Here is a 25,064-nt window from a genome sequence, read left to right on the forward strand (position 1 = left end):
AAAGTCTCATTGACACGCGTAAACCTTAGTTATGAATTTCTGTAGGATTGCTGTTATTACTAATTTTCACACCCCTCAGCGGGAGATCAACGATTTCAGACGTAGATCATGTCATGTCATATGTGATTTTCCTCCACCTTCCAGATCAAAGCTGATCGAATCATTCAATGATTGAACTTATATGAATCATGAATCATTTTAGCTTAAAATAACTACTGATTTTGTGTGACGGAAGTTCCGTACCGATTTTGATCGATGTGATTTAAAGATCACTGATCACTGATCAGAAGTTATCTTTATCGGGAAAGATCACAAGCGATCGTCTTCGGCAGTGATCTCGATTTGATGAGGTTTTGATCTTTATTTTCTAACTTAGAAAATATTATTCCTTAGCTAAAAAAATAATATATCTGTGTACCCCTAGGAGAATTAAAACAGATGATTTAAATGTTTCATCAATTCCTAACAAATACTTTTGTTAAATTATATAATTAATATTAATAAAATAATTTCGATGGTTTTGTAGTTTTAGAGTTATTTTTTAATCTAATGACAGCATGTAATAAATCGATTTTTCCCTCATATTTGTATGGTTTGTCATACATATTGAGTATGTATTGAGATGAATTTTATTTATTTTGAATTCGTGACATGTGACATAGGGGAGGTGGGGGGTCTTTGCTGCTGTGACAATTTGTGACAAAGGGGGGGTGGGGAGTAAAAATTGCCAAAAAAAGCGTGACGTCTTTTATGGACAGCCCCTAACAAAGAATAAAAAATTTCTCAATAGGCAAGAAAATCAATTATAAGAGCATTTTGGTTTTGACAGAATGCCTAATTTCACCGTCTTAACACAGCATGCAGAAAAGTGTCTCCCTCGTATCAGTCAATGAAAAAGACTCATAGTTTATAAGCATACATGGTAAGTGTCTGTTTTACTAGCGAACTAAACATGTCGTAAGCCTACTGCACTCTATCACTGAAAATATTTCGTACTTCTATGTGCCGGCTTTACGCGATACGCCGATGCGAATGTTCACTGCTGTTGAATTCGGTTACATGGTTACATATCGACTTAGTTAGTATTTTTATTCAAATGAAAGAAAAACTTTACATTTAATAACTAATTTGTGGGATTATATACAGGACCGTAGAAAAGCAGCAATTTAGTAGCATCGTGACGGATTGCCAGAAGAAATGGACTGATAACTCGAAAATTAACCGATGGTGAAATTCTGTCCAGTAAGGTAATTGTCACCGCACCGCCCTCCGTTCCAGCTTCGTTTACCTCCAGATCTACCTTGTGAAGCACACCGCTCACTCGTAAATTACGGCTGGTCTGTTTGGCGGATGGATTTAAAGATGAAAAATCACTTCTGCCTCGTGTGAACATCGCTTGAACACCCAAACTTCGAAGTGCAGCCGTCAAATCGAACGAACTGGAAATGTGCATCTTGGGGAATAGTATAGAAGCCGACTGCATCGTCATATTGGAGATCATACCGTCCAACGTCGCTGCATCCAGTGTTGCCATCAGTTGTTGAAGTTTTGTTCGATTCGAATTTTTTGGCAGTATCACATACATTGTAGTGGAACGGTTTCTATAGGGAAATCCCATAATTTGAGCATCCAAACTCCGAGAGGAGTAGTATGGAAAGCAACCTGAGTTGGACATCATCGGAACGTCAATGAATTCGCCGGTTTCTCCGTTCGGGAAAAATTTTTTCAACCTTGTAGCACCTTCAATGAACACTTCATCCCAGAATGCCTTGAAATATAGAGCGTTAGCCACAACCATGGTAGTGTCTCGGCTCAGTTGTTGGGAAATGATTTCCGGAATGCGTCCATTCGTACTCTCATTTGCCCAATTGTTTATATACTGAGTAGCGTTCTCGGGTGATCCGAAGAAATCCAAATTTTTCACAGTACTCAGGTACAAGTGGTTGATAACATTTTCAAGTTTTGAATTATTGAGCATCCCATTTTGAACGAAAATAGCATTAGCCAGTCGAATGAGATTCGGTTCTTGTGGTGATGGAAGTTCGTATCTAGAAGAAACGGAATAATCAGCACTGGCAACAGGAAAGGCTTCCACATGTACTTACGGATCTTCATCCTCATATTCATAATCGGTGGCTCCGCACTTACTTTCCTCCAACCATGGCGGGGTATCATCTAGTATGGTATTCACTTGAGTGTCGTTCAAAAGTTCACTGACCAACAGTCCAAAATTTCTGGGAATTTTCGGGTCGTTCCTCTGGTATTTTTTTAATTGTAGAAAGTTCAGCAATTCCAGCCGAGTGGTACCTCTGGCAGCCCGTAACAAAATTAACAACGATGACCCAATGCTGAGCGGTGAAATGATGTCTGAATTGCTGGTGTCACTCTGCATTCGTACGGACAAATCTCGTGCCATATTTGTCAGAGCATAGCTGACATCCTGGGCGGCTTGCTTCCCCAGAAAGTCGTAGTTGCTGTTCGAAGCTAAAACACTACAGATTAGGCAAATCGTTGTGGCCGCAGTGAGAACAGCAGATACAAATGATGGCATGGTTGTAGTAGGTCAAACTGTTGAAGAATATTGTAAGAAAGAAGATGCCATTATTTTTCTTTTTATCTTATTTTGTTCTGATCGACAACTTGCATTTCAATTAAAAGAAAACAAAAAGTTTAAAGCCGTGTGGACATAAGAAATTACAACCATGCAGCCTATTCGTGATTTCCGACTACAAGTTGAAACAATAAAGCTATGGATTTTTTTCTGTTTTTAAGTTAGTATTTTTTTCGCAAATTTTCATTTTAATTATTCCTTTCGTCAGTCTTTTTCTAATTACTTTTCCCTGGGGTGGGTGCTGATAGAACCTAAACTAAGTACGAGGCTACTTTATGCCTAAACATACAAAATTAACAAATTTAAAAGAGTAATTAGAAGAAAGTTTTGTAAATCATTTCATCGCACAGTGACCGGAAGCTGTAAAAAAGTCGGTCGATTTCCCATATCGGCTTCCAGTGAGGTTATCTTAATGTTTAATAAGAGAGTAGTACAAATTTCAAAATCTAAAGGTCGCCAAAAGGGTGGGAAAACTAAGTCTTCGAAATCTCTTATTCCGAATATGATGACATTTGGTCGATAGAACGGTGTCGACTTTAGCTGAATAAGAAGGTTTTGCAATTGTGCTATATCATACTTTGTCCAAAAGTTACAATTGGCTGGGTGTTAACACTGAATCATTGGAATCGAACAAAACATTATTTGCATACATGAAACTGAACAATATAAATTAAATACGCCTCGATTGCTTGCCAAGATATATCGCAAGCTATCTAAAGTTTCTCTGCAATCCATTTGATGCAAACATTACCTTAACGCGGGACTGGTCGATGGAACGACGGTGAACTTGGAACACTATTTGCTCTGTATACGAAATGGGTCATCGGAACTCGATTGAGCTAAAACCCGCCTAAGTCCAGGATTAAAGTTATTTGCATGTAGAAACAATGAAAAAAATTGATGAATTTTCTAAGAAATTAATATTTTTAGTATTTCTGCTGAAATATTTCCGGACCTCGATTCAGAAACCGGTGATTGCATAGTCTTACTTCATGAGAAATGCATAAAACCCAAAAATCATTTTACCACTTCCAACGAAAAACAGCAGAAAGAAAAGATAGATGATTTATTTCCGTTTTCATTTTTTTCGTTCTTTCTCCTTATTTTTTTCTACTTTTTACATTTTCTTTTTTATTTTTTACATTTTTATATTTTCCTTTTCTTTCCCCTTCCTCCCAATATTTCTTTTCGATTCTTCATTCACATTTTTGCTTCTTTTTTCTTTTTCATTTACCCTTTTATCTTTTTCTTCCTCGTTTCCTATTCCCATCCTCATTTTGCTTGTTCAATTTTCCTCTTTCTTTTCGCAATTCTCCTTTACACTTTTTCATTCTTCTTTTGGCCTCTCTCATATAGAAAGGCTATACAATCACTACTAAAACCGACTTTTTAACCGAGGCCCAGGGGGCTGAATGTCATATACAATTAGATTCAGCTCGACGAATTTAACAAATATCTGTGTGTGTGCATATGTGTGTGTATGTGTGTGACAAATATTGTCACTCACTTTTCTCGGAGATGGCTGAACTGATTTTCACAAACTTAGATTCAACTGAAAGGTCTTATGGTCCCATATAAAGTGGTTTGCACCAAATATGTAGAAATAATATCACTCACTTTTCTCGGAAATCAAATGAAAGGTCCTAAGATACCATAAGAATATCCCAATTTTCATTCGGTTTAAACCGCACTTCCGGAGATTGCGTGCTTAGTGTAAAAATGTCATTTTCAAGAATTTTTTTTTTCATAAGCTACTTCTTTATATTGGCTAGTGAATTTCGTTTTGCAGACCATGAGACTCTGTAACCAATCAAACCATTGATAGTCCCATGATTGATCTACTGAATTTTATCCAAGTCCGACTACCGGTACATTTTTTTTCCAAAATTCAATTCTTCATAGAGAATTGTAAATAAATTTGTAGGTCATATTAGCGTATGGTTGAATGAATCGAATGTTACTATGCCGATATCCAGCTTTCGGTTCCGGAAGTACCGACAATAGTAATCAAATGTTATAAATAGAATAAATAGTTATAAATAGAAAATAGTATTCAAAGTTAAGTGAGCTCCATCACTGAACTTTCTCTCATATGATTGAACAGACTTTCACTAAGCAAAATTCAAATGTGCAACAGAAATCTTCAAAACTCTTTTCTAAACTTTTTTAAATTTTAGTATTTCGAAGACTTTCTGCTGTAATATACAGGAGAAAATAAGAATGAGAAAGGCATCATTACACCACTTGGTGGATTAAAACAGGTTTTTTTCTTATTCCACTTTCACATGCTTTCCTCTTTTACAGAAATTCATTTTGCTTTATCTTTCTTTGAAATTTCTTATTCCTTTTCTCTTTTCCACCTTTCCTTTTTCCCATTTCGTTTGTTCAATATTCCTCTTTGTTTTTCTTTTCCTCTTTACATTTTTCCTTTCTTTTTTTTATTCCTTAATCATTTTCACTTTTTTTTCCCTTTTACAGTACTTCTGTTTTCTCCTTGCTACATCTTGCATTAAATTTTCTTATTCCTTCTCTCTTTTCCACCTTTCCTTATTTCTTTTTCTTCCTCCCAATTTTGCTTTCTTTCTTCATAAGCATTTTTAATTCGTTTCCCGTTTCCCTCTTTTCATCCTTTTTTCCTTTGTGTGAATTCACTTTTCGTTTTCCATTTTTTTTCTTCCCTTTCCACTTTTACTTTATTCTTACGTGTGATTAATCTGTACTTGTTCTTTTTTCTTTCATTCTATTTCGCTTTCTTCCTTTTCTGGTTCTCTATCTATTTTTTCAATTTTTATTTCTTTTTCCGTTTTGGTTGTCTTTTTTCTTTTTTCCTTATACTTTTTATTTATTTTTTCTTTTCCCGTCTCTCTCTTTCTATTCTATTTCTCTTTGTTCCTTTGTTTCCATTTTTCGTATATCCCTTTCTCTTTCTACTCTGTTCGTACAGTTTTTTCCGTTTGTTTTACTCCTTATTTTTTCCTATTCTTTTTCATTCTTTTATTTATTTTTCCTTATTCCGTTATCGTTCTTTCTTTTTTTCTTTCTCCGTTTTCCTATTATTTCGGTCTCCGTTTATCTTTTTTCCTTATTTCTTTTTCCTTCTTCCGTTTTCTTTCTGTTTTTTCCATATTGTTATACTCACTCTTTTTTTTCCTTCTATTAATTTTTATTCTTATTTCCATATTACATCATTCTTTTCCATTTCCTTTTTCCTGTTTTCGTTGTTCGTTTTTCCTTTTTCCATGTTCCATTATCATTTTTCCTTTTTCTTTTTTCCTCTTTCCATTTTGCTTATTATTTCGGTTTTTGTTTATCTCTCTTCGTTATTCCTTTTTCTTTCTGTTTTTTCCTTTTTGTTCTACTTTTTATTTTTCCATATTCCATTATAATTTTGCCTTCTTTTTTCTTCATTCCGTTTTTCATTTTCCTTTTTCCATATTTATTTTTCCTTTTTTCTTTTTCCTTTTTTCTTTTTCCATTTTCCTTTATCCCTAATCCTTTTTCCATTTTTATTTTTCCTTTTTTCTTTTTATGTTTTCTTTTTTCCATTTTCTTTTTTCCTTTTTTTCCCTTTTCCCTTTTTCTTTTTTCCTTTTTCCTTTTTCGTTTTTCCTTCTTCCTTTTTCTTTTTTCCTCTTTCCTTTTTTTCTTTTTCCTGTTGCCTTAATCCTTTTATTTTTTCCCTTTTTCTCTTTTCTTTTATCCCTAATCCTTTTTCCATTTTTATTTTTCCTTTTTTCCTTTTTTCTTTTTCCGTTTTCTTTTTTCCATTTTCTTTTTTCCTTATTTCCCTTTTCTCTTTTAATTTTTTCTTTTTTCCTTTTTCCTTTTTCTTTTATTCATTCTTCCTTTTTCTTTTTTTTTTTCCTGTTCCCTTATTCCTTTTATTTTTTTCCTTTTTTCTATTTTCTCTTTACTTTTTCCCTCTCTCTTTTTTTTCTTTTCCTTTTTCCTTTCTCTTGTTTTTCCTAGATTTTTTTTTTAAATCGACTTTTGAACAGAACCTCAGTGAACCATAGTATTTTGTACCATTTGAATCAGCTCGACGAGATCAGCAAATGTCGGTGCGTATGTAAGTGTGTATATTTGCGTGCCGTTTTCATAGATTTTTCTATTATTCAATTTTCTTGGAGATGGCTGAACCGATTTCAACAAGTTTAGACACGTTTGAAAGATACCATTAAGTAATTGATCAGGTTAGAAAATCAAACAATTGTCCCTTCCGGTCCTGGAAATATATACCATTATAGTGACGAAGGGGGTGGCTCAACCCTCATCCTTACGGTTTTGGAGATATAATAGATAACTGACGTAAAGAACTTACCGCACATTTGTCTTCGGCGGAACTTTCTCGAAGATGACTCTACGAATTTACGGCTTATTTGAAAGCTGTTGCTCAAATTTGGAAGGGTAATAGCGAACGTTTCCGGCTCGAGAGACGTAATCTTATCTCCGAAAAATTGTGTGTTTTGAATGCTTTTGAATGACATTTTTCTATTTTCATCCCCATTTTGCTTGTTCGATTTTACTCTTTCTTTTTTCAATTCTCCCTTATACGATTTTTTTATTCCTTAATTATTTTCTCGGTTTTATCTTTTACAGTATTTCTTTTTCCTCTTTGCTATATCTTTCTTTAAATTTTCATATTTCTTTTCTCTTTTCCTCCTTTCCTTCCTCCCAATTTTCCTTTTTTTCATTAATATTTTTAATATTTTACTTCCCGTTATATTTTTCCGTTTTCTTCATTTCTCCCTGTTTTCTTTTGTGTAACCTCACTTTTTCGTTTTCCATTTTTATCTTTGTCCTCCTTTTCACTTTTCCTTCATTTATACACCTGATTTATTTCAACTCTTTTAGTTTTTTCTAGTTTGCTTTCTTTCTTATCTCCTTTTCTGTCAATTTTTTTCAATTTTAATTCCTTTTCTCGTTTTGATTTACTCTTTTTTTCCCCTAAACTTTTTAATGTGGAACACATCTTTATTTTCTATATAGGGGTGCAAATCAGAAACTCAAGGAAAAATACACGCAAAAATGTGGTCAGGTTTTAAACACTTACAGCTCAGTATATTTTGTATCAATTCTTAATATCATTTCATTATTTGATTGGAAATATTTCTAAGATTCGATTTGAATGTATCAAGCCACGTATTTTCAATAATAAAGAATTGAAATTTTGGTTAGTAGCGAGCAGTGTCCTATATTATCTGCTAAAAATTTCCGGCATATCAGATTTCCCTGCCATAGACGACGGTTTTGAAGGAGTAAGCGATATATCAAAGGGAAAGCATCGCTCTGATTGGTCAATCGATGCAAAAGCGAAACTTTTGGAAGCACGCGAATTTATAAATAGAAGCGAATTAGAGTTAACGTTTCAGTCCTACGCGTAACATGCTAGAGGTAGGTTGTTGCTAGACAACAAGACAAAAAGTGCCATAAAACGATTTAAATTGGTATGCTCTGATCTTGTGTCATGCAAGCTCGGATGAAATTCCATGTTATGTCGTTTCGCCTGAGAAATTGACAACTTCCCCAGGGTAAGTTTTGAATGCGTAAGATTAATTTCTAATTTATATATGATGAACTCGATTGATAATGAGAAAAAGTTTATCACTTCAACCGAAATCGCAGAATGGTAGAGAAACGCTATAAAAATAACTGTTTACATACAAAACTTGAACACAAGCTTGGCGAAAAGAAGCCTCAATATCAAAATCGCATCGCACGTATGGTCAAAGATATAATTGCATACATTTGGAATATTGGTGTAATTTCGTCGGCTATAAAACAAACAATGTTCGGTTTTGGTTCCTAATCAAGATCAATCTAATACCGTTTTCGTTTATTGATCAGAGCAGCCCGAAAGCTGAACCAGAGCCGCCCAAACAATGTTTGATATGTTTATTTTAGCAACCTGAGGTCGCTCTAGATCGGACTCCAATCGCGTAGTTTCGCTCTGAAAATTTTCTCGGGTCGCACCACGCATCCAGCCGAGTTTGTTTATTTTTTCTTTTTTTCATGAGTTGTTGTTTAGGACGCGTACCACGTGTTCGTTTTACTCGGAGTCAGAGTAGCCCGCGTCTAGGTTCAAAAACGAAAACGGTATAAGCAGACTCTCGTGCAATTGCGGATTCAAAAGTGTGACTATTGATTGTAGATTATTAGAAACTTTGGTTGCCTTGTTCCACATCAATGGCTTGAACAACCATGGGGCTCATCATTGTAGTTTTTCTTTCCTTTACCTTTTCCCGTCTCTTTTTCTCTTGTTCCCCTAGTTTCCATTATTATTTTTTTCTCTATTTCATTCTTTCCATCTCTTTCTGTTTTTCTTGTTTGTTCTACTTTCTCTTTTTTCATTTTCCTTCTTCCTACTTTTATTGATTTGTCCTCTTTTCCTATTCCACTGTCATTTCTCTTGTTTTCGTTTTTCCTTTTTCCCTATTCCAATATCATTTTTCCTTTTCGTTTTTTCTTGTTCACTCTTTTCTTCTTTCTTCTACCTTTTCCTTTTTCCTTTTTTCTTCTCCCTGTTTCTTTTTTCCTTGTTCTTTTTTCTTTTCCCTTTTTTTTCTTTTTCCTTATTTCTTTTTACTTTGTCTTTTTTTTCTTTCACGTTTGCAAATCCCGGTGTTTTTTAATGCTCCGAAATTTCTAGGAGATGAAAGAGTCGATTTCGAAAGGCTGGTTTAAAAGCTATTAGTTTATCTGATAAGCTCGCAACACTAATGGACAAGGATAGAATTATACAAATTTATTTGGCAAGAGAAAGGCATTATTACAGTGGATTAAGGAGGGTTTTTTATTTGTTTCTTTGACCTTTTTCATCTTTCCTTATCTCTACTTTCTTTTTTATGTTCCCTTTTTTTCCTTTTTTTTTACCTTTTCCTCTTACCCCAATGCAAATGATTTGCTTCTCTCAAGCATCATTTTATTGATTCATTATGCATTTTCACTCTTTCGGAAAATCGAGAAGCGTTACTTGTTACTGGTAATTTACTTTGACTACGCTTTCCTTGTCCCATTTCCCTTTTCTTATAGAATTTCCAGTGTTCAATTGAAAATATTACTTCATAAACAAAAGTATTACATTGTCTACAAAGTATCGTATTGAGGTCCCTTGGAACTTGCTTGTGAATCTAATGGTTAACGATAAAAAACAAACGCTTGAATGGGCAAATCATGCTACTGACCACCGTCTATCAAAGGAAGCATCTGTTCTTCTCCAAACTAAACTACGCCATCCACAATCAATCATTTCTGACTGCTGATTGGGATTTTCCACAGCAAACTTGTGTCCGATTAACATGTTGTTCAGAGAGCTGATAGTCGTCTACACGGTGTCATATTGTTCCATACTGCCTTGACGTCATGCTGGCAGAGTATGTATGTAGGAAGATCCTCATCCCAGTAATCACATCGCTATAAGCTAAAACATCTTTCAACAAACCTGTTTCTCCACTTCGTAAAAGTCACTTTGACAAAGGTATTAATTTATAAATCAACGGCTTTTGGCAATCTCCGGATTCTGCCGTCAGTCAGTTATTCATGATTTTTTGTTTTCAAGTCGGTGCATGCTTCGCCAACCACTGATTAGAGAGCTAGCCAATTCGAAGTAACTGTACTGTCAGTGTTGTCCTTAATCCAACTTGAGTGCACTGACGAGAGTTTTAAATTTGAACTTCCCACCTGACAGTAACAAATCGAACAAATTGAGAACACAAAAACAAACCTCCACTTGTTTCAGAACGGTTAGGATGACTGGAAGTGGCGATAAAAGGAAAACTGTTCCATAGTTGCACTAACACCAACGGCCGGTTGTTTATGGCGCTTTTGTGAATCGGAATTGAACGATCGTTACGGCGGTCGTGTGGTGAACTCGTGTAAACCGTTTTGCTTGCTGATACGGAACGTACTGTAAATGTTTTGGAAAACATTTGAACAAGAAGGAATTCGAAAGTGGACGGAATGGAAAAGACAGAATTGTGTGATATTTTAATTCAATTGGATGCTCTTCATATGACGTGCCGTAACCTTTCGAAAACCCAAAAGTTTAGATCGTTAGTCGCGGAGGTTTGCCGCCATGAGCTTGAATCATCGTCGAGAAGGAATCAGTGACTGGGGATCAAACAAGTATTTCCTTTACCACAACAAATGTCGTGTATTTTTCGATAACGACCAATAAGTCATTTGTCAACAGTCACTCTGAAAAGAAACTGCTGGCGAACCGTTGCTAATAGAGTATACATTTTAACACCAGACGAAAGAGGAACAATTTCTCCTTTGTGAACTGTTGTGACTAATTCTCAGCGATTACCGATTTCTTCAGAATTTCTCTTCAATGTTGACTGGAAAATTATGACCGTTTTAAAATGAACACCATAAATATTTTTATTTTTTTTTATAAAAATGCAATGCATAACATTTGAACTCATACCTTTTTTTATGACATTGAGTAGTGAACTTTGTTTAAATATAAAGGTACATTGGGGCAAGATAAACCATAAAAATGTTGTGTCCAGTGATCGACAGAGGTCGATAAATTGAGGAATGTCAGTGAGAGTGGGAAATACAACTTACGATACGAGGTTATATTGTAGACCATATTGAAAAAATCGACACAGTGCACATGTACGGTGCGAAATTTCATTTTTATTGCATTTGGAAGATGTGCATTTCTGCTTCTCCAAAGCTCTTCTTATGGTGAAGAAGTTCAGTATAAGGATAAACTATTTCATTTTCGTCACACGACAAATTATGGCACTACTTCGGCTCTAAAAAATTAGATGAATTATTAGTAAACGCTTCCATACTATTTGAAAAAAAGACTTTTCCTCCAATCAGCAGTTCCGCGTTGGGAGTTCAATACATAGGGCGCTGGTCTTACAAGCCAGTTCGAGCCCTGACTTAGAAGGATTCTTAGTGTCAGTAGGATCAGATGCAAACATTTTGGATTTAATATCAATCTGCATGTGATGAAGGGAAGAATATAAACAATCATAAAACGATTTGAATGTAGCATTCTAACGCTTATAACTCCACCATTCATTCGAAGACAGTTGTATCTTTAATGAAAAAAACTGCAAGGATCAGCCCAATGGAGTTGTTTGAGCCATTGATGTGGAACAAGGCAACCAAAATTTCTAATAATCTACAATCAAACAGTTCAATCATTCGTCACACTTTTGAATCCGCAATTGCACGAGAGTCAGCTTAGATTGATCTTAATTAGGAACCAACACCAAACATTGTTTGCCTTGATTTGTTTTATAGCCGACGAAATTACACCAATCATTCAGTAAAAAGCGTTCAAGCAGACAGGTTGTGTTACTGGCTTGTGAGTTAACGGCTATCACCGAGTCGAGGCAACTTTAGCTGCAGGTAAACAAAACCCGCCTGCGCCTATTGCAAACGCAGCAAAAGCTGGTGTGCGTTCCCGACTTGGAAGCAATCGAAGAAGGCCATCCCATTCATACGCACAGAGGTGAAGAGACACAGAGGTGCGAACGCATAGAAGTGCTCAGACACAGAGGTGCGAGACGAAGGGGTGTAAAGGCACAGAGGTGCTAAGGCACAGAGTTGCTAGGGCGCATCAGCGCAAAGCCGCAGAGACAACCACCAGGTATCAGTTCGTATGGTGTACAGTACCGGTTGCGGTGTACAGAAAGAAGCATTATCGTGTGGTGCTATACAAGAAGCATTACACTTAATCGTCAACAAGAGCTACAACGCTGTATCTAAGGGCAGGTACAGGCAGCGTACAGACCAAGCTCAGCGAAGACCACGGCAGCAGAGCAACGGAGATAGAAGACAGCAAATTTAAAATAGTTGGAGCGAGCTTCATGCCGAGTAGGGTAACAGAGGTATTTTGGCCCACTTTAAGATTGATTTTATTTTGGCCCACTTTGTAAAAATATCCCCCAAATGTTATAATATCTTTGAAAACCCCTTCCGCAATAGATAATTTAATGTGATTAGCTTCAAATTGATGCAAAATGGGTTACTTAACATCGATAAAATCCGATGAAATTGATAAAGTTTGTTAGGTGGGCCAAAATATATGAAGTGGCCAAAATACCTCTGTTACCCTACCTGTGGAAAGCAGAAAGCGACTAACAGGTAGATCTATAATTTTATTTTATTTCACTTCAAAGAATATTCTAGTTTATATAATTCAGTTGAGATCAATTATTTAAACATATTTATGTAATGGATGAGAATCCAGGAGATCCATCTCTGCCACAAGGCGAAAATTTAACGGTTCCTAACTCGCAGAGAACGAAGTTTTACAATGAAACTTCTGCGGGCCCATGGATAGTCTATTTTCGGCGTAAAATGAAATTTATTTCATATATCTAAAGAATTAACATCACGATTTCCCGCTACCAAAGAGATAGTAAGAGTCCATAAAGACAAGATCCGCGTTGTAGTCGATTCCTTAAAGCAGGCTAACGAGATTGTTGTTTGTGAATTATTTACCCGCGAATATCGCGTATATATTCCTTCGAAAGACGTTGAAATAGACGGTGTTATCACCGAAGCGGGTCTTTCGGTTAAAGAGTTGCTTGAGCATGGAGTTGGACGTTTTAAAAACTCTATGCTTGATGGAGTAAGGATACTCGAGTGCAAGCAATTGTACTCAGCATCTTTCGAAGAAGGAAACAAAACTTATCGACCTTCAGATTCGTATCGAGTAACATTCGCTGGATCTGCCTTGCCTAGCCATGTCCACATCGATAGAGTTCGCCTTCCTGTTCGGCTTTTCATACCAAATGTTATGAATTGCACGAACTGCAAAAAATTTGGCCACACAGCTACTTACTGTAGTAATAAGTCGAAATGTACAGAATGTCAAGGGCCTCGTAAGGATAATCTTTGCGATAAAAATATAGAAAAATGTGTTTATTGTGGGGAAAGTCCTCATGATGATCTATCAGTATGCGCTGCATTTTAATTGCGTAAGGACAAAATGAAGCTTTCTTTAAAAGCACGGACTAAGCGCACATATGCGGAAATGCTCAAAGCTATCATTTATGTCCCACCTTTGGAATCCGAAAACGGTTTTTCAAATCTGGCGGAACCAGAGGAATCTGACTCTGACGGAAATAGTGAAGATACCTCGTTTGTCACTCCTCAAGGGTCTGTTAAGAGGAGATTATCAAACCACAAAATACCTAAAAAGGCACCTAAAATTACACCTTCAAAAGAAGATCCCCGTGTTAAATCTAAAAATCCAAATTTAAAACCACAAACTGTGCCTCCTGGTTTGTCAAATTCACAAACCAATCTAGGAACTAGCACAAGAAAAGACAATAATCCAGTGGGCTCCGTTTCACAGCCACCATCAGGATTACTGATGTTTTCGGAAATTTTAGAATGGGTTTTCGCAGCATTCAATATTTATGATCCTCTGAAGACTACCATAACGGCATTTCTTCAGGTTTTGTATCATTTGATGGATAATTTATCATCCGCCGCAAATGATTCAATCACTGTTCTGCAGTGGAATTGTCGAAGCATCATGCCAAAACTTGATTCATTTAAAGTTTTGTTGCATAGTCAAAAATGTGATGTATTTGCTTTGTACGAAACATGGCTTACATCAAACATAGCCTTAATACGAATTAGGCGCAGAGCTGATTTCGGTTGTTCCGTGTATGAGCATCATTGAAAAACTATACATAGACTGCTGAATGCTCGTATAGATCTTAAGATCTGTTTTCACTGAAGTTCTTGGACGGCTGGGAACCTACCTGGAACAGCTATAAATAGACAAGTAAGCAATTGAATTTTGGTTCTAGGTCATCCAGAATTTTCTTGAATACAAAGTAACAACCTATCTTCGATCAAAATCTGACGCGAGTCGAACGGCGCATAAATCAAATCCATGAACAGTCCTGCCGCTGATGTACATAACGCATTAATCAATAAGTCCCGGGACTAACCCAGAGATGACGTTTGTGATGTCAAACTAATCTCAATTTTCGAATGTACCAACTTTCAGAGAACATGTGTCAAATTTTCACATTAATAGCATCACAAAGACTGAATATAAGTGACGTTACATATAAGCGATGTTACAAATTTATTTATGAAAAATGGAAATAACGAAATCCGTGTATTGATAAAACTTAGCTTTTTAAGGGAAAAAATCAGCGCAAGCCAAGCACTAGCTTGAGAAGTATTTCCCTCACTCGGATACATTAAAAATAAAGGTTTGTGGAGTTCTGATTTTGAGCGTGGCCAAACGAAACAGTCAACCGAAAAAAAATAAGCAAATTTTAATAATCGTAATGTACGAAAGCAAAATCAAAGTTCGTTAGATTAGATGTTCTGAGATGGTTAGCACATGAACTGGAAGTTCTTCTACGATATTGTACGAAAATCTAGGCATCTTTTCCAAATGGGTGTCGCATTCGCTCACAATGCGTTTGTATGAAACAGTGGACGAAACATGGATCTTTTCGTTCGTTCGAGACGTCAGTTTAGACGTTACACTTCTTGTGTACAAAAAAAGTGTCTTGCAAATACCATTAACTTTACGTCTGCTCAGCGGATTATGTTGATCCGGGGGTTTGCGTCAGCATAATCTGCTGACGCACTGATGAGTCGAAGACGAAACGTAAACTTAATTTATGGATCTACTATTTTTATCCAAAGTCATACCAGCATTCATACTGGGAAAGCCACCCGAAAACGTAATAGGTAGCTGAACAATCATGGCGTCTGGTTTTTAGATGCTTGAGGTATAATTAAAATCGACTACCTGGAGCTAGAAAGTACCTTCAAAGGTGATTAGTACATTGATTTTTCGATGCGTTTGATGTGTGAAATAGTAAAAAACGGCCTCATATAATGAACAAAAATATCACCGTTAACCAAGACAATGCATCGTAACATAAGTCAATGAAAATATTAAACGAATTGGGCTGCAATCTGTTTCCTCACCGACCTTATCCACAATAACCTAGCCCCCGGTGACTGCTTGTCCTTTACTGATCAGAAAAAGACACGCAAGTGAAAAATATTTGGCTCGAACGAGGCAGTCATCACTACAACTGAATTCTATATTCATGTCATTGACAAATAATTCTATAAGGATGGAGTCTATTCGATACAGAATCTTGTTTTGTATGAGTAATTTTATTAAATGCGAACGCACTCATTGGAACCCAGAAATCTTATGAAAAACGTGTACAGATGAAATTGTCTTATTTGCTAAAGGAAACCAATGATTTTCGTTCCTAACTGAAGTTTCAATCACCAATTATCTGATATATGCGTAAAAATATTTCCAAGCAGTTTGTGTAATGTTATTGAAAATCAATTCAAAATGATTGAGATATTAATGATCAAAACCAGTTTGAACGGTATTATTTTCTGTATTTTTAATTTGCACAGTGGTGAAGAAAACATAAACGTAGTGCTACGTCAAAAGATTTTGAGTGATTTTATTTATGTGAAAATATAGAAGCTGAGACGAGACAAGTATCTTAGTACCTTAGCTATCAATCAAAAGAGTCGTGCTTAAACATCAACTGGAAAAATTCCGATAAACCCCTTCTACCATTTAGATTCGTGAAAGCTACCAGAAGTTGTTACTTTCTTCTTGCTACTGCATTCTTCTTTTGCTGGTTCGGATAGTAAAGTGTAAAAGACCTTTATCGGTACTTTCCGGTATATCGGAGACTTGAGTGATTTACATTGATGAGATGCTTAAGCTCGGCTCCTCTGCTGGAAGGAGAAAGTTAAGTTACTGAAAGATTTCTGCTTGCTCAAATGATCCTTGTCAAGTATCATCTTAATAAATATATTGTTAAATAAAAAAAAGTCTCACCTTTCTGCGGTATATCTTCACATCTTTGCTCTACCTTCAAAACTAGCATTCTATAATTTGGATTTTATTTATTATTCCGAATTGCAATAAAAATATTCTTATTGTTATGTATAATACTAATATTACCGTTGTTTTCGCTCGAAATTTCAGGTGGGTAATTTTCAGGTGGAATTTTCGAGTGGGTAGTACTACCCACCGTACCCACCTCTTTCACCGGCCCTGCACCCTTGACTCAGTCGTTTGGTCGACAAGACAATAATAAAATTGTCGGACGTCGAAATAATGTTGTTCATGATCGTAATGAGTTAAATATCTTTCCAAAACCGTAACAGTTATATGTCACAAATACATTACTGTGGGTTAGTAATGACTAGAAATGAATTCTATTTAAAGTCGGTGAGGTTTTAATTAACATCTCCCATTTGATGTCTCCTGCGTCAGAAGCTCTCCGAAGAGGCTAATGAATGTCATCTGGTTTTTATTTGACCATGAGTAATGCTGCTGCTTTCAATGCGACACAAAGTTTGCAAGCTACAATTAGGTACGTACATGGCGGCTGGTCTCTTCATATCTCGTGACAGTTGGATGATGTATTATTTTGAGAATACAACATCTAAAACAATATTTCACATTAACTTAAAGGTGTAGGATTGATATTTCTGAGAAACGAACTGACTGTTATATTGGTAAACCCGAAATACTCATCACTTCCTAAGCGAACAATTACGAGCAATTGTTTCGTACACGGAACGACCGAAATCAGCATTTTCGCGAAAAATTTAGTTGATTTGCTGATTTTAGTTAGTTATTTTTTGAGACAACTAAAAAAATCTTACTTTAGCTAATTTAGATTTTTTATTCTCATTCCCTTAATAATAATAAAATATTTGTTGAAATGACTATTTTTTTTAGTTGAATTCACAAATTAAACGTACTGTCATTTCTTAGCTAAGGCACATTTCATTTCCATTCAACTAATTTTTTAGTTGAATTAAAGAAATAAAATGTTGTTTTCAACCAATATGAATGGTTGAATTGGCTTCTGCAATCTGCAGCTATGTGGCGCCCTGTCACTGAAGCGGTAACACCGTAATTACTACTAGCCACTAGATGGCACAGTACTGCCGAAAAAATTTCTGACGCGGTTGTCTTTTCTATATTGGCAGGTATAAATACGATGTTGTATTGGAGAAAAAGACATAAACGAAACATAAACATCTTTTTGAATTTTTTTCTTCTAAATCACTGTTTTCTTCATTTTCACTGAAAACTTTGAGCACTCGGAAAACAAAAACCGAATACAAGTAGTACACCGGAAGGCGTAGCCCGGAATGAGAAGATACAAAAAAACATCATTTGACGTGTACAATTAGAGTGCAACATTCGAAACTCACTTCACTGTTTCGCGTAAAAACATTATTACCCACAATCGCTTCAACTGCGCACAAATTCTGAATAAATACACTTTCCACTAACAGTTTACGTCATTTTTACATATCGGTTTAGAAATTTATATAGGGATATATCGTAACACATGCGAAAAACATCTAAACAATTTGCGAGCAGTTTCAACAAGACTGTCCCTTTTAGCTTTTGAATGGATTGTTTTGCTTTGACACTGCTGTCCTTCAGTAATGACGGTGATAGATAAATAGAATCAAAGTTTCTGATTTTAATAACGAAATTAGTTGTCAATGAGAATTTCGTGTTGGATTGAAATATTACTGGTTTGTGTCCAGAATATTCGCCAACTAAACACATTCTCTAAAAATAAGAGTTTTTTTCAGCACAGTAAATTCTAAATTTTAACTAATTTTATAGTTATTTTGGAAATTTTGTTGTTAAAATCAACTAATTCAAAAACAGTAATACGAATTAGGCGCAGAGCTAATTTCGGGCGTTCCGTGTAGGATTCGTGGGCTAGTTTTTCCATATATGCATCATTTTCAGCTTCGTAACGTCAACGAACCGTTTAGGCATGTACGGCCGACTATTCTTTCATATTCATTTCGAATTCACCGCACCACATCAAGCGTCATTGAAAAAGAAACAAAGTGCCGCACTGTCACGTGCGGAATGAAAAATGTCCCAAAACGAAATTCCTCGACTCAGGTCAACTCCGAATGGCATCCATTCAAATGAGAGTGATTCATACCGCGATCAATGTTCCCGCTGTGGAACATCACCAGGGTGTCAAAAACTTGTGGTTTTGTTTGCGAAAAATGGCGTACGATGAATGTGAATAATACGTGTTACTACAATTGGTTCCGGTTCGATGCGATCGGAGATGAAAAATTACCGGAAATCCCGTACTACTGCGACGAATCGCGCTTTCACAATGATAATGGCTCTCATAATAGCTCGGCCTGGCAATTCATTCTGCATGTTTGTCTGTCTGACGGTCTAGCTGAACATGATCATTAGCAGCACCAATACGAAAAACATAAGCAAATCGAGGGTGATCGCTATCAAACCAATCAAACGATTTGATGAGCTGCTAATGATGCCAATCATTGTGGTACATTTTCAATATTTCGAAATTATCAATTAATTTGGAATAACATCCTTGGTTGTTTTGATCGGAGCAAGCGTCAATTCCGCTCGTACCCTGTAGAAACCGACTACGGAGAATTATGAAAACAATGATGCACACTTATTCATCTAGTTTGTACGTAGTATGTTGTTTTCTTGGATAACTTCAAGAGTGTAGATTCCCGCGAGAATTTCCTAGAATTACATCCACGTGATAGAGAGACATTGATTGTCATGTGATGACGGCAACTCTGTTGGTAAGGGCTACTTGTGAAGAAGGGCATATCCGTTTGCTGATAGATATAAACTGCATTGGCACGATGAAATCGGGAAAAACCGTCTAACTGTCGATGTCGTAATATCGACTATAAACTGAAAGACATGTACCGAAGTGCTATGCCAATGTAAGAATAAATCCGTTTATACTGACAAAATGTGCAAATAAAAGTTTGATTTGGCAAGCGATGTGTAGCTACAATTCAAATCATCAATCCATACAACCTACTGAAGCAATAATACCGTAAAATGACTACATTTACACGACTTCAATATTAACATGAAATAAATAGCACCGCCCCCGGCGAACAATCACAATTTCGTTAAAGCCGAGGAAAAATAAGCGAAAAAATAACTTGAATCTAACATTTGATTGAAAACTGTCATCAATGTATTCGCAATGCATTGTTTTTGACGGATGATTTCGCCTTTATTTCACATTCAATGGTGCGAATTTCAAGTACGGAAAATGAAGCAGTATAAACAGTGGTCAGGTTTTCACTCGTAATCAATCGTATAATTACTTATAACGATATGTTACAATGGATGAAGCATGACTCCAATAGTGAATATATAGAAAGTTAAGTTTAACAAACAACGCTTCGAATTGCTTCTGCATCCACCGTATAGTCCAGATCTGGCCCCCAGTGAATACTGGCTGTTCGCTGATCTCAAAACAAATACGTACCGGTAAAAATTTCAACTCAAATGATGATGATTTTAACTCAAATGATGATTCCTGAATGTGAAGCTTATTTTGAGGCAACAAGCGAAGCATTATAAAGGAAGCCATCGAGAAGTTAAAGAAGCGTTGGAATGATTGTATTGCTCTTGAAGAATATTACATTTAGGAAATAAAACATTTTTTTGTCAAAAAAAGTGTTCTTCTTAGTTAGTCACACGTCTTATTGAGTGATGTGTTCTATATAATTTTTCTTGTTTTTCAAGTCAATGTCATGCTCATATACATGAATACACGGTTTTCATTAGAATAATAAGAGCCCTATCACAAAACAATTAGTATCAAACCGACTTGCTCTCTGTGTCGTTCGTTAAGGGCTGAGGACAGTACCGTAAAGTGGTAGGTTTTTTTGCTATTTTCCCGTTCCAAATTAAATTTTCTTGGAAACGGTGCAGAATATAGAAAAACCCACATGACAATGTCTTCGAAATTTAGTTGAGAATATTCTGTGAAATTTTCAGAATGATTCATTGAGTTTAGCGGTCGTGTTGTATTTTTTTCTGACTGAAGAACTGCTGAAAATTGGAACGCTCGGAAATGCATACCTCTACTTGTTCATCGAATATGTCGGATTTGAAGGCTTGTATCATAAATCAACCGAGACAAAGTCTAGATAATTTAGTTTAGATGCGATTAGTACATTAAAACATATATGTTATCGCGATAAAAATAAAGTCTTGTATTTTTCTGTGAAACAAAGTCAGTTTCCGCCATTGTTTTTCGCTTTGGTTTCCTGATAGCATTCTGAAAAAGGAGAAAGAAATAAAATTGGCGCGACAAGGCTGCCAAGCACACAGCCATTCAATCTTCGTGAAAGTTGAATATTTTTTCATTGTTCATTGGAATGTCCAACCCATACGATAGGTTAATGTGATAAAACTTATCATCAAAATAATAAAATGTATGCTGGCAACCCGGTACCGTTTGCTCATATACGAGAGAGTACAAGAGAAATACGATGCGCATTGCGGGAATTGAGCGAGCCACATGGTCGATTTAAAACTCAACACGCTACCCTCTGTCCTCAGACCTTAATGCTGTAGAGAAGGTTGCTTTGCACATCAGTAACTAGACCAATTGTGGATTTGTTTTGTGCGCCGCTCGTTTCGCAAGATACATTTTCATGTTATGCCACCTAGCAGTTCAATATAAACCGGTAAGCAGTTAATGCTACTTTCAAAATACTTTTGCATTTAATCCGAAGCGCCATGTCTTTATTTACATAGCGAACGAAAATTTTTTTGGGCTTACTGGCCAAATACAATCTCGGATGCAATCGCATGAGCGAAGTAGGCCTTGATTTACGGATGATGTGAATAAATGTAAAAAAAAATATTGGAAATTTTTGTTACATACATTTTTTCGGTATGACTATTTCCGTCTCTCTATATAGAAAGGATATGGTATTGGTGGAAAACCTAGTTCTGATCGGAGCTTCATAGACTTTTAGGATAATATAGTTTTCGACTCATCTAAACGACATCAAAAATGTCTGTATGTGTACCTTTCAAAGATTTTTCTCATCGCTTAATTTGCTTGGAGATGACTGAGCCGATTTCAACCAGCTTAAGCTGGTTCGAAAACAACTATTTACTTCGAAGCTAAAATAACTGTCACTTCTGACGATTTATTAATTTTAGTTTGACGTAAAGCCGCCATGACTAAGTTCAGTTTTTGCAATGACTGAGCGGAAATATATATTGGAGAAGCCAAGTGAATGAAAAACTAACAGAAAAGATGATTTTTTTGGAAAAAGACACGCTCAGAGACAGGACTCGAACCTGCGTTCTTATGCATTCCGTGCATACGCGCTACCATTTCGCCACTCTGATCTTGCTTTAGTCACTCTAAAACTCGAAACAGACATAGTAGCAACGTACATCGAACATGGTCTACATCCTGGCCGTCACCCGACCGATACCTTACATCCAAACATCTTCTCTGTCCATCAAACACTAGTCCTCTCGCTTTATACCTATTTCTCCGATCAAGCATTGAGTAGGAGAGTGTATTTATAATCGCTTGTCACCTTCTTTAATGGTACCAGTCGCTGGCTGGACTGATCATTTATCACGTTCGACTTAAATAGCTCTCAATTCTGATTCCGGAAATATAATTGCATAAATGACTTAACCGATAAGACGAACTTTTTTCTTACCGCTCAATTTTCTCGGAGATGGCTGAACCGATTTCAACAAACTTAAACTCGTTTGATAGCTACCATCAGGCCATTGATCAAGGGTTAAAGGTGAAATGGCGATCACTTCTAAATCAGGAGATTTATTGGCATTGGCATTTCTCAGCAAATTTTTTTGGATATGCTTCAAAGCGCCAAAATATATTATAATGCTTATATCGACATTTAAAATTTTAAGCTCGTTTGAAAGCTACTATTAGGGCATCTTCAGCAGTGTTCTAGTTCTAGATGCATAATTTATGTCAGTTTTAAAATTTAAATCTGGATTTTATAACAAGAAAAACTGGCTGCCCCAGCAGTGTTTTAATCGTGTATGAAATATAGAAAAAAATAGAGTGGCATCGTATGCCTGTTTTAAATTTGACAGGAGAACTGTTCGAATAAATAAAACTAGAACGGCTTGCTTAGGGCATGTTCAGAAGTGTTCTAGTTCTAGATGCATATTTTATAACAGTTTTAAAATTTACATTTAGAAATTATAACAAAATAAACTGGCAGCCCCAGCAGTGTTTTATCTGTGTTTCAAATATAGAAAAAACAGAACGGCAGCGTATACCAGTTTTGAATTTGACAGTAGAACTGTTCGAATAAACAAAACTAAAACGGCTTGCTGGGGATACGTTTGTTTCAGTTTCAGTTATATTATAGACCACCCATATGAATCTTGCAGCAGCTGAATTTGCTCTTACGTTTGTTCTAGTTTCAGTTATATTATGGATCTTCCATATAAAACTTCTAGCTGCTGAATTTGCTCTTATGTTTGTTTATAAACTCACAGTACGAATGGCGAACACTCTTTTTCCGAAGACATAATCGTATAAATGTTTTAATGACAGGGGAAAGTGGGGAATGTCGAACCTCACTTTGATTCAGACTGATAACTCACCCTAATTACGTAATTTTTCAGAATTTTAGAAATAAAAGTTGAACTAGAAGAGAAAAGCCATTTTTTGGATTTACCTAATGCAAAAATTTGAATAACACCTTTGCAAATTGAGACAACTTTAGCAAATAGCCTTGTAAAACGTTCATTTATGACTTTGCAACGAGCTAGATTTTTACGCAAAATATAGGTATAAAACCAATGTTGTTTCTTTTGCTACACAACGAGGCATATTGGCGATAAATAACCAAAAAGGACGGAAGGGTTTCAGAGACATAACTGGGTGACATTACATTAATTTCAATAACTTTCTTGTCATACCCATCCCGAAAATACAAATTGTATAGAAATACGATAGAACATCCTCAAACCGAGTTTAGGAATTCAAAAATATAAATTTTTTGATATCAAATCGCCAAATGTGGACGAAAAGTATAATTTCTTCAAAAGTCATGAAATATGGTGAAATATTATTCACTTATATACTGATATGATATGCACTTCACAAACTAGATAAGACAACTTACAAGCCAGTTGTAATGACATATAAAAAAGATCTTGTTTGAATATCATTCAGTTCTTTTATAAAATTATACTTAGTTGGAATCAGTTGGGTGAAGTATTGTCATCATACCAAAGGTTTTGATCTGTAACAATGAACAATTTCGAAATAAACAAGAAAATCAATATTAAAAGCATTTTGGTTATTAATTGAGCTAGCTTTGTCTGTTTTACTAACGAACAAAAAATGTAAGCCCACTGAACTCAACAACTGAAAATATTCCGCATTTCTGTGTGTCGGTTTGTCACGGCTCATGAGATTGGAATTTTACGCGCCTTACTGTGGCACTGAATTTCACCCTAATGCTTGATCATACCAAACATTTAGGAAAACTTTAATTTTGAGTTCTTTGTGGTTATCTTATACTACTGAAAATTTTATCATCAAATGCCGATCATATATACGATGAAATGAAAAAAAAATATGTTGCGGCGTTAAATTTATGAAGAGATATTCGCGATAAAGTTCTACCCATTCTAGTACAGGGCAAATTTTGAATAGGCGCGCCATAGTAAAGTAAGTCGTTTTCACGACGAAAACATCCAAGAAAGCTTGCACCTAAACACATACATATTTTTTGTTCATAATTTATTGTTACTTCGCATATCAAATCATTCAGGAACATACAAAATACAGTAAGGAACATGAAAAAATCAAGTAGTTGTTCGACTTTTTCCACAAGCTATGTTCTACAAAATGGCTGCCCTTGAGTTAGAGAACCAAATACTAAGCAAACAATTTCTTCAGAGTGTAAATAGTATTCACACATAATGATTTTAATAATATTTACCTGTTCAATTCGACACAAAAGCTTTGGAATTGATTGATAACCGCAAAGAGCCCAAAAAACATCTGATCGGTTCGGCTGCTAACGAAAAAAATAGATGATGCTGAAATAATACGATGATAGAGGTTTCGTACAGAACGATGTAGAATAATGACAGATAATACTAGTAGTTCGAAATTCTCTACTATTTAAATGACAAAATAAAGGCATTATCATAGCACTAGGCGGAGCGCAGCGAGCAAGGTGGATCAATCAAGTGCAACTTTGTTTTGAATACCCGTTTATATATTTTTGAAAGCAAAAACCGGATAAAAACATTAAGTGCAAAACCCGGACACAAATTTTCCAGTACAATAAATCGTTTAAAAATATCTTTGTTGCAAGAACCAGACTAGAAAAACATTGAATTCAAAATCCGGTCAAAATTAATCGGTTCTTCCGAGACCAATGTGTTTATCCTGGTTTTCTGCCGACTGCTTTTTATGCCGTTCCAGCAACGATTCGGACATGTGTTATCGTATATTTGAATTCAAATTAGTATTTATGCCCGTAGATGATTGAATCAAAAACATTTGAATCTCTCCGACAGCTAACGAATTACCCATTTTACAGAATTTCTAGACATTCTGCAGCAAACTACCATAAT

The 25,064-nt window shown here is 35.8% G+C and overlaps 1 protein-coding gene across 3 annotated transcripts; it reads right to left on the bottom strand.

The window, feature by feature from the left end:
- Nucleotides 1-1,063: 1,063 nt before the first annotated feature.
- On the bottom strand, nt 1,064-24,519 carry LOC131430602 (serine protease inhibitor 28Dc-like). Of its 3 annotated transcripts, none has more exons than XM_058595692.1 (3): nt 24,422-24,519; nt 2,106-2,568; nt 1,064-2,048 (listed from the first exon to the last, which is right to left on the bottom strand). In XM_058595692.1, exons 2-3 carry the CDS (start codon nt 2,549-2,551, stop codon nt 1,124-1,126), a joined length of 1,371 nt encoding a protein of 456 aa, XP_058451675.1. In that variant the 5' UTR covers nt 2,552-2,568; nt 24,422-24,519; the 3' UTR covers nt 1,064-1,123. The 3 variants fall into 3 exon arrangements, with proteins under 3 accessions (XP_058451675.1, XP_058451674.1, XP_058451673.1); XM_058595691.1 differs by lacking the exon at nt 24,422-24,519 and adding an exon at nt 10,335-10,498; XM_058595690.1 differs by lacking the exon at nt 24,422-24,519 and adding an exon at nt 10,053-10,498.
- Nucleotides 24,520-25,064: the final 545 nt, after the last annotated feature.

This window comes from Malaya genurostris, chromosome 2, assembly GCF_030247185.1.
Source record: "Malaya genurostris strain Urasoe2022 chromosome 2, Malgen_1.1, whole genome shotgun sequence".
In the NCBI taxonomy this organism is placed as follows: domain Eukaryota; kingdom Metazoa; phylum Arthropoda; class Insecta; order Diptera; family Culicidae; genus Malaya; species Malaya genurostris.